The 9758-nt window shown below is 44.4% G+C and overlaps 1 protein-coding gene across 1 annotated transcript; it reads left to right on the forward strand.

The window, feature by feature from the left end:
* Nucleotides 1-232: 232 nt before the first annotated feature.
* LOC147738027 (uncharacterized) lies at nucleotides 233-9125 on the forward strand. Its single transcript, XM_086925016.1, has 2 exons — nucleotides 233-1216; nucleotides 8460-9125. The coding sequence occupies exons 1-2, from the start codon at nucleotides 233-235 to the stop codon at nucleotides 9123-9125; spliced, it is 1650 nt and encodes a 549-aa protein (XP_086781142.1).
* Nucleotides 9126-9758: the final 633 nt, after the last annotated feature.

Here is a 9758-nt window from a genome sequence, read left to right on the forward strand (position 1 = left end):
TGCGGATTTGAGCTTGCTGTTGTTTTACCATTGCAATCTTTTTATCAAATTGAAAGATCACATCAAGTACCTCTAGGTACATATAAATCAAAAGCTTAGCATATTAAGTTCTACTGAACTTAGTAGTTGTAGGTTAAAGGGATTAGCACACCCTGACTACAACTCACTAGCAAGGTACAGTAGGAAAACACTTAGTGTAGGTAAGTGCACCACTTACATCTCACTAGCAGTCATGTCTGACACAGGAAAAGCCTCAGGGTCTGCTCCTGTGACAGTTGACCTTACCAAGGCAACTTCCAGCTATGACAAGTTAACCCGAAAGGACTTGATTGCCTTGTGCATATCAAGAGGGTTAAAAAGGGGCAGAAGTCCCACCTGTCCTATCCTGATAGCCATTCTAGAGCAGGATGACTTAGAGAAGGGAAATGAAGCTCCCTTAGAATCAGGAGATGGAGGGAACCCCCCTGTAACTGATACCCCTCAAGAGGAAGGAGAAGAGGAGGAAGAAGAGGAGGAGGAGGACTCAGATGTAGAGGACCCAGAAGATCAGGATCAGAGGGGTAGCCAGGTCCAAGTTGCCAGGCTTAACCAGGCCAACTTAGACCTACTGGGAAATGGAGAGGGCCAGCACCTCCCCAGATCCAACCATATCATTCTCCCAGGCAACAGAAGAGTGAGATCTCCCTCAGGGGACTCTCATATTTCTAGTGCCTCTAGAGAATCTCAGAGAGGTATGACTGCCTCTCAGAAGATAGAACATAGGGCCAGAATGAGGGCTGTCAAACTCCAAATAGAGAGGGAGGAGGTAGCCTTGGCTCAAGCTAGACTTGCCTTGGCAAGAGAGCAGAAATTGTGTGGCTTAGATGCCACTGGTGGCAGCAATATTCCTAAAGAGAAACCCAGGTCCTATGATAGTAGAAACCTGACAAAGATTGTGCCCCCCTACAAGGAAGGGGATGACATCCACAAGTGGATAACTGCTCTTGAGAGAGCCTGCATGGTACAGCAGGTTCCTGAGGAACAGTGGGCAGCAATCTTATGGTACTCCTTTTCAGAGAAAGGGAGAGATAAGCTCCTCACTGTCAGACATGAGGATGCAAACAATTACAAAGTCCTGAAGAGTGTCCTAATAGATGGGTTTGGCTTAACCACTGAACAGTACAGGTTGAAGTTCAGAGACACCCAGAAGACACAGACACAGGACTGGACTGATTTTGTAGATTGTGCTACTAAGGCTCTGGAGGGTTGGCTACATGGCAGCAAAGTACATGACTTTACAGGATTGTATAATTTGATTATGAGGGAGCAGATCCTAAGTAATTGTCAGAACCAGCTCTTACACCAGCACCTGGTGGATTCTGATCTGACCTCTCCCCAAGAATTGGGAAAGAAGGCAGACAAGTGGGTCAGAACCAGGATTAGGCCTAAGAATCAGGACAGTAACCAGAAGAAGGAGTCTACCAAGCCTCAAGATAAGGGTGGGGATAAAAATAAAGAAAAGACTTCCCCAGGGCCCCAAAACTCCAAGAATGGGGGTGGGTCCCAAGACACTTCTTCAACAGAGAAAAAGCCTTATTGTTATGCCTGTAAACAGGTTGGGCATTACAAAACAGACAACTGTTGTCCCAAGAATAACAATAAAGAAAATATACCTCCAAAGCCAGCTCCAACACCTCCTGTTACTGTCAGCAGTAATCCCCCAGGAAGTGGGAGCACACCCAGGAATCTGGGTGGGTTTACTTTTGGAGCCCAGGAGGACCCTGGCCTATCCAGGTCCCCATCCCCAAATGATCGTGTTTATGAGACTGGCAGGGGGTTTGCTAACTTCTCTGATTGCCCAAATACTTTGAGCAAATATAGACAAGAACCCATCATCAATGGTTTGAAAGTTGAAGCTTTTAGAGACACAGGGGCTAGCATCACCATGGTGGCTGACTGTATAGTCCCCTCTAAGCAACTTTTACCAGGTGCCACATACCAGGTAACAAACATTGATGGCGTCAAAACAAATCATCCCATGGCAGTAGTAAGTCTCAGCTGGCGAGGTGTCATTGGCCCAAAGAGAGTGGCAGTGTCACCAAACTTGCCTGTAGACTGCCTACTTGGTAATGATTTGGAGATCTCAGCCTGGGCTGAGGTTGAACAGGAAACCCATTCTAGAATGGTAAATTCCAATGGAAAGGTTAGTGAGGCTGTAATGGCTACAGCCCCAATTCAAGATGTCCCTCCTGAAAAGGTTGGTAGGGCTGAGAAACTCTCTGCCCCATCTTTAGTAAAAGCTCTTCCTGAACAGAATAGCAAAGCTGTTATGATAACAGCAGAAACCCAAACTGAGTCTCCTCCGGAAAAGGTTGGTGGGGCTGTGATGGCCACAGCCCAAACTCAAACTGATATGTGTGTTGTGAAGCCTGAAATGATGGATAACTCCACACAAACTGAGAGCATGGAGGAGGAAGAGAAATCTCCCCCTCACCAGACTTTAGGACAGGATCAGCCTCCTGAGGGAACTGATCTTACCCCTGATGAAGGAACTGCCCCAGAGGTTGTTAGGCCTGGCCTGACAGAGCCTCTGATGGCGGTGGACCCTTCTCAGGTGGGACCCAGTCTGGAGCAGGTAACCTGCCCCTCTCTCCCTTGCCTTAGCCAGCCCAGGGCTGCAGAGGACAAGAAGGACAGTGAGACCCAGAGGGCCCCCTGTCAAATAAAGCACCCCCATCAACAGATTAGGGGCACCAAAACTAGTAGCCCTAGTGAGGTGAAAACTTTAAAAACTCCTGAGGGAGCCCCCTTAAAAACAGTTAGGGACCTCCCACAGAACGAGTCTGTTGGGCACAGCCAAACCTGGGACCCAAAGGGCCCAAACCTGAACTGTCCCTCCAGCAAGCCAAACAGAGGGACCCAGCCTCCAGCTTTAGGTAGCCAGAGGCTGACCCTGAGAGCACAGTGCAACTCAGTTAAAGAAAGAAAGGCACACATGGTGGAAGATAATTGGAGGAAGTTAAGCCCTAAATTAGTAGAGCCTCACTTCAATACTCCATATCCAAACCAGCCTTTAACTTTGCATAAACACACCCAAGGTAGTGATTCCCTATGGTGGAGACCCTCTAATACCCAAAGGGTGAGGGACTGCTTAGTGGACCATGAGACAGGGGGTACCCATGCTAGTGCAGGTACTTCCTTATATGGCCACTCAGGCAATATAGGCTTACCTGGCCAAGGATAGCCTTATCTCCTTTCGTTTGGGGGGGGGGGGGGAGGGTTATGTAGGAAGGTGGCTACCTGACTATGGTTACCCCAGATTTTTTTGCCTGTGTTTAGCTGGTTTTTTGACTTAGTTGACCTGGTTCCCTGCTAATCAGGGCCCCAGGCCATCTGCTCTCTCTGTAAAATGGATTCCATGTACCCTAGGTACATACCACAATTGGAAATGAACTCCTTGTCAGCCCCTGTATAATGCACTATAGGTGCCCAGGGCATAGGGGCCGCCAAGGCCTACCAGGAGCTGCAGCATATCTTTTGCCACCCCTGGCTGGTTCTTAAATTGACACAACTGGCTGATCACTCAGCTGGGGTAAGGTGGTGTAATCACCCCTTGCTTAGATATAGTATACCTATATCTAAACCTATATCTGGACACATATTAACCTGTGAGCCACTCCTATGGAAGGCCTCATCAATCCTGGAGGCAGAGTGCGTGGTTTCATGTGAGATGGAGCTCTAGCATGAGCTGAGCCTGTCTGCAGCTGTCGGGAACAACTCCCTAAGCTGTTTCAGGATAATGTCATACCATATACTCTTAAGTGCCTTATTATCCTCGCGGTTATATAGCAACTTTGGTTTGGCTTTATCAAAACATGTCGTGTAAGGTGTCATACGATTTGGAATACTATCCCCTCGCCAGTTCTGGCGACGGGGATAGCATTCCACCCCTCTAGAGGGGTAAGACATGTTACTTTACTTAAATGCGGTTAATTTCTACAAAGACCTTAGATCCACAAAATGGATGCCTCTGCCACAGACAAGAGTCTGGACCCCTGCAGCTGACCGAAACTCAGCCAAATGGGGCCTGGACAAAGGGTTTCCTGTCACAGGAGGGTGTCACCGCCCTCCAGACAGGAGATAGTGGATTGTAGCAGGGAGGTTTGAAAGAAACCAGACACTGCTTGGGGCGCACAAGGCTGCCCCTTGCATAATCCGGCCAAACCGGTTCTGGGGCACTCCAGCCCTCGTGCCAGGGCAGCCTGGATCAAAGGAAGGGGGTGTATCCACCCACTTCCTGGGTCCCACCCATAGGGGGGGGGCCTAGCAGGTAATCACGCCCCCCAGATTCGAATAAGAGTGGGAGCAGTGCCAATGCACTTCAGATCATCCTGAAATCACCTTTAAACTAAGAGGACGACTGGACTTCGACATTCTGATGAACAGAAGACTGAAGAGCATCTCCCTTGTGGCCTAGGAGGGGCCACCCTGTGAACACAGGCACCACCCAGCACCTCAACGTCTGCTTTGCCGCCGCCTCCCGCCGGAGCCCGAGTGCAGAGCCTGACAAGACCCAGCTTCCCAGACTTCTCCCAGCCCGATCCACAGTCCCTGCAAAGAAGGGACCCGTGGAGGCACCGAGAGACGTGGGAGCGGACATCTTGAAAGACCCCCGAGACGCTGACTGCGCAGCACCCGAGGCACCCTCGACTCTGTGCTTTAGGGTTTGAGAAGCCCCACAATCGAGCAGCATTTGCACCAAAGATCAGCCCTCCAGCATCTCCACGATCTGCGTGGGGCCCTTTTTGCTTTGTGCCACTCGACTCGCCATCCCGGCCGCTTGTCACGTGGTCAGCGGCCATCTTGGCGACGAAACCTACGATTTACACTATGGGTCTGGTTGCTCCAGACCTGCCCTCGCTACTGTAGAAAGGAGTACCCGCTCTGACCTTGCTGGTCCGAGTAATAAGCCTTTTTCACTTTCCCCGTGGCTTGCATTAGCCAAGGCTTGTTTGCTTCCATCGAGTTGCCGACACCGCCATCAGCTAGAGCCTTCGAGGGACAGCTCGTGATCGACTCCTGGACGTCCTTGACCTCTTCGTATCCACGTGGCTGCAGAGAGAAGCAACACCTCATCACCTGTTTGCACCCGACTTTGCCTGGTTCCAATCTGGTTCCACGGTGGTCACTGGTCAGTGACTTTGAACACTGTCCCCTCTGCTTTCAGGTCTTCACCACTTCAGATCCACCCTTGGATCCACCGGACACTTCTCCTTCACATCGCCTGCAGCATCTTCAGCTTCAAGCGCCAAGAACCTGCGTGTCAAAACCCGACGCCACTTCGACCCTGTGCACCCGCTTCCTGTGGGTGAGGTAACTTTGCTCCGCCGGTGTTCCCACACTGGTACACATCTCTAGGGTCTGTGTCTTAAGTTTTGTTCCTCTAGGTTCAGCGGAAGTGTCCTTAAACTTTAACTTTACAACTTTTACGCACCATTGGTTATCATTGGTGCATGCGTGCGCTTTCTGCACTGCACCCGAATCCCGCGGGCTTTTCCCGACTTCAGCACTGCTTGTCCTGACTGCTCCCAGCGATTCCCTAGGCCCTAGGCCTAACCACTGTTCGATTGGTATCTCTTATACCACTTGTTTAGTATATGGTTTGAGTGGCCACCCGCCCTCATCCATAATTGTGCAACTTGTATGTTTAAACTGTGCTTTTGATTTAACGCGTGTGCCCCTTTATTCATAAAGAATACTGGGGATTGTTTTTAGTAATAAACACATATATTTTTATAATATATACTTGTGTGGTGTCCTTTCATTTGATATTACAGGATTGTATGTGGTAAAACAGCTCGCTTAACACGACCTCTTAAGTTAAGCCTTTAGGCTGCTTAGTCCATGCTACCCCTAGGATAGCTTGTCTAACAAGGTTGACTTACAACCAGACACCATAAGGGATTGTTTGGTCTGATATCAGGTGGTTCCAGAATTGGAAACATCACCTATCAGGCCAACTTCTCACATCCCTCTTTCGCAAAGCCCTTAAAACCTTTCTTTTTATTCAGGCCTTCCCCTCTTAATCTTTTCTTTTTCCTGTCTCCCTAGCCTTTTCTTTCTCGGGTTTGTAGTAATGCATAGCGCCATGAAACCGCTGGGTGTACGTGCGCTCTAGAAATGCTTTTAAATTCAAATTCAATTCATGAAGGGAAAGCTATTTTCTCATCTATTAATTGTTTCTTTCAGCGTGTTTCTTCCAGCTCGTGCAGCCAAGTGTTAAGCAGTTTATTTGAAAATAATCTCGGCTCCCGGCAATGCTTTTCCATTAGGCAAATTAAGTTCCAGCCTGTGAAGCCAAGCGTCAAGGGAATTCGCTTCTGTTTTCATTTAACGCTGCATACAGCGCGTTTGCATCAGTGCGCACAGCAGAGTGTTAATCATTCTCTTCAGTGTAAGAATAAACACAGTTTTAATAACGCTTAATTTTAAGCAGCCAATCCACTGCATCCAAGCTTCAAGCATTTGCACTGCTTCTTGACAATAAACAATATATGCAGCAACATTTATTTTGAAGTTTTACAAGCATTTTTATTGCTTTCTAAATAGTGCTTACATTGTTATCAAAGAAACTGACATTTTTTGTTTCTAAATGAAACAAAGTGGAATTCAAACATCTACGATTATAATCATTTTACCTTGTGCTTCTCCATGACAGCCATTTCATCAGATCTTTCAAAACTTTAAATATAGATAATTTCCACTCTTTCTACAAAGGATCTGCTCTGCAACAAGAACTCCTCTGTAATGTATTTTGTCCTGTTCATCGTGTCACAGCACCACCTGCTGGTTTTTCATGCTATTTTTCTTCTTCAGCGATAAACAATACAATAATATTTTTATGCCTACTACTGTATCAATATTTATTTTGAATGTTTAACTAATATTTTCTTTTTCAGGTTCTGGTACTTTATTTATTTGACTACATTGCTATTGTGTTTTCCAATTTATTTTGCATGGTTTTCTGGTTACATTATGCAATCCATTACTCCTCCCGCTTTGTTCCTATGGAATCCTGGAGAGCCACTGTTAAAATGGCGTCTTTGGTTCAGATCTTTTGAAGCATATATTGGTGCCATTGATGGTTTAAAGTTCAAACCAGAAAGAAAACGTAGTCTTTTACATTATTATTTGGGTGTTGAAGGGCAAAATGGTTTTGACCACTTACCTGTATATTTTGTTCACGATTTGGTGGACCTTGATGAATATCAACTTGCAGTTAAAAAACGTACTATTTATTATGAGGGAAAAGTCAATTTCGTGGTTCACCGTCACAAATGTTTTACTCGCATCCAAGGTCCCACTGAATCTATTGACACTTACATCACAGCACTAAAAGTTTTAGCTAGTTATTGTGATTTTTATCACTTCACAACTAATGAGAGATCAACTAGTGTCTAGATGTTACTTGAAAAAAATTCAACAAAAACTTTTATCTTCTAAGAATCCCTCATTGGATTAAGCTATTGATATAGCGAAAAGCATTGAAACTTCTGAAAGTGATTCTGAAATCTTACAAACTCATCCTTCACCTACAAATACGTTGGGTGTGCTTTCTACACAACCTCCACATACAATTGATACTTTAGCAATCAAAGCCAGAGGTTCTTTTTCTAATTTCAGAAGTTTCAGAGGTACATCTTTTGGTAGCGGTAGAATACAATGTTTTAGGTGTAGTTCGAATTATCATCTGTCAAGTTTTAAAAAATTTCCAGCTGCAGCACAAGAGTGCTGGAAATGCAAGAAAATTGGAGATTTTGGCAATGTTTGTAGAGGAGGCAAACGTCACCCTGTTAGATTTGTTCAAGACTCTGATGTTGATACTGATGTTGTAGAAAACAAACTTGAAGAATTGATGTTAGCTGTAGATTGTATTGACATTAACAATGTACATTCCAATAACACAATTTTAAGATCCCTTGGTTCAGATTTTTATTGACAATATCAACATTCTGCTACTTATAGTTTCTGGGGCAAGAATACCATAATTTCTATTGACAAGTATAAACAAAATTGGGCTCATAAAGTGTTATTGCCCCCTGATGTTGTCACTCCAGCATTTGAAGGCAGCAGAATTGATTTAGCTGGGTATTTTTGTGGCAATATTACTTTTAAGACTATTCACTAAGATTTATGTGGCATACAAAGGTATTAATGTTTTGGGTTGGTGGCATCAAGCTGAGTTTGGTATGATCATCAAACCTGGTCACAAACATCCTGTGTCTGTTACCAATTCAGTGTCGGACCATACAGCTTGGAAAGAAAGATTTTAAAATGTATTTTCAGAGAAAATCGGTATGATTAAACATGTTTGCCAAATGATTAAGATTAAAGAAGGTGTGCAACCAGTCAAACATAGATTACGCAATGTAACTCACAGTGTTAGAAATGAACTTTCTGTAATGTTAAATACCATGCAGAAAGATGGTATTATAGAGAAAGTAGATGCTACTCTGTGGCTTTCTCCGATTGTTTTGGCCAAAAAGAAAAATGGCGAACTTCGCTTGTCCATTGACTTGCATTCCATCAACAACGCAATCTGGGTGGTAAATTTTCCTTTACCCCGCATTGAGGACCTTATCACTGCAGTTGGCCAATCCAAGTGGTTTTCCAAGCTGGACTTACGAGCTGCGTACCATCAGGTAGAACTGGACGAGTCTTCAAGACGTTTCACAGCTTTCATTACACCTGATGGTACATTCCAGTTCCCCAGGAAGCCATTTGGTTTGGCGTCAGCTGCGTCTGTTTTTCAGAAAGTTATGAGCAATGTGTTTAAAGATATTTCTAACATAGTTGCATTTCAAGATGATATCTTGGTGCACACTGTTTCAAAAGAAGAACACAATGTCGTACTTGAAAATCTACTTACCGTACTACAAGACAATCATGTTACAATCAGAGAGGACAAATTTATCTTTTCAGTAAATGAGATTGAGTATTTAGGACCCAATCTTACTAACCTCAAACTAGTATTGTGGATGGCATTGTCAATGCACCTCACCCAATTGACAAAGATCAACTTCGTTTGTTCATTGGGCTTTGTGAATTTTTTCCAGTTTCATGAAGAATTTTGCAAGTCTCACTGAATGTTTCAGAAGTCTTTTAAAGAAATTTTTTATATGGACAGCTACTTGTCAAGACCATTTTCAACGCATCAAAGTGAGTATCCTTTCTGCACCTGCTCTTCAAGCATACATGGAAGGTTGAGATACATTCATTACAGTGGATGCCAGTTCTTATGGTACGGGTGCTGTGTTATCACAAATGACAGGCAACAATGAGTTTACAATTTGTTTTGCTTCAAGATGAATGAAAGACGTTGAACTGAGATACTCAGTTATTGAGAAAGAGTTGCTTGCTTGTATATGGGGAATGGAGAAATTCAGACCATACTTTTGGGGGAGAAAATTTTGTTTGAGGACCGATCACAAGACATTAGTTGATATACTCTCTGGCAACAAAATCAAAAAAGCAACAGCTAGGTTAGCTAGATTATCCCCCAAGCTTTTAGAATTCAATTCTACTGTACAATACATAGCTGGAGGAAAGAATATCAAAGCTGACTTTTTGTCCAGACATCCTGTGCATGAGGATAAGTCTAATGAATCAGATGAAGATATTGAAGAATGTATCATTGCTAGTATTGATGACACTGTAATTTGCCCTGACATGGTATTTATTTTTATTTATTTATTTATTGCATTTGTAGCACGCAGCAG

This window comes from Lissotriton vulgaris, chromosome 1_1 (genome assembly GCF_964263255.1).
Source record: "Lissotriton vulgaris chromosome 1_1, aLisVul1.2, whole genome shotgun sequence".
NCBI lineage: Eukaryota > Metazoa > Chordata > Amphibia > Caudata > Salamandridae > Lissotriton > Lissotriton vulgaris.